The sequence below is a fragment of the Penaeus monodon genome, chromosome 21 (genome assembly GCF_015228065.2).
Source record: "Penaeus monodon isolate SGIC_2016 chromosome 21, NSTDA_Pmon_1, whole genome shotgun sequence".
Lineage (NCBI taxonomy): Eukaryota > Metazoa > Arthropoda > Malacostraca > Decapoda > Penaeidae > Penaeus > Penaeus monodon.
In genome coordinates, this window is record NC_051406.1 from 23,000,041 (window position 1) to 23,000,989 (window position 949).

The 949-nt window shown below is 56.9% G+C and overlaps 1 protein-coding gene across 1 annotated transcript in view; it reads right to left on the minus strand.

The window, feature by feature from the left end:
* The window catches only part of LOC119586358 (homeobox protein ceh-31-like), a gene marked incomplete at its 5' end in the record, with an annotated part of 2,888 nt that extends 1,939 nt beyond the window's left edge, over positions 1–949 (minus strand). The window contains 2 exon segments of the mRNA XM_037935070.1: positions 114–325; positions 717–949. Coding sequence (XP_037790998.1) covers positions 114–325; positions 717–949 — 445 coding nt within the window.

Sequence of the window (949 nt, forward strand, 5' to 3'; positions counted from 1 at the left end):
CCGTGAGCGTCACTACAGAACAGCCAACAACTAATCCTTCAAATCATAAACACATATTGAGCAGAACTCATAACTGACCCCGGTCCCCCCTCCCCCTCTCCCTGCCTACCCACCTGCGGTTCTGATACCACGTCTTGACCTGCGTCTCGGAGAGGTTGAGCGCCTCGGCGACGTCGGAGCGGTCGGCGACGCTGAGGTACTTCTGCACGCGGAACTTCCTCTCGAGGTAGGCCAGCTGCGCGTGCGTGAAGGCCGTGCGGCGTCGGCGAGGCTTCTTCTTGTCCTCGTCCCTCCGCGCGGCTCCCGCCTCGCCCTCGCACGACTGCTGGGGGAGGGGGGGCACAGGTTAGGGAGAGCCAGGCTTTAGTGGGGGGGGGGGGGGCTAGAACTGCAGTGGTTTGCAGACTTCAGAGAGTCACGAACCATTTGAATTTTTGCAACACCAACCGCGTACCCCGCGAACTCAGTAATAAACAAAACTTTATGATGTTACTAAATCTTGCAAAACTTCTAGTGTCTTAAGAATAAATAAGTTCTTTAAGCAAATCCAAATGAAAATCACATCCCCACCACGTATCCTAATTTTGACTTATCTGAGTTGAGGGGAACAAAGGCGTTTCTACTTTCGCTAAACTCATTTATCAACTCATTTCCATTTATATTATCACCGGTGGACCAACGCCACCGTCTTCACAAAATGGCTGACCAAGACTCACAATGGCGCCGACGTCATCGTCTCCAGGAGCCTCCGTGACGTCACCTCCGGCAGGCGAGGGTGGGCAAGACGTGTCCTCCGCGGGCGGACTCCCGGGCGTGCTGCCGGCGCTGGAGGGCGTCGTCTTCTTTACCAGCGACGTAGGCGTAGCGATAACGGTGGCCGTGGGCGAGAGCAGTATCGCGGGCGGCGCGGGCGTGATCAGGGGGAGCGTTTGAACGGGCGCGGGCGAGC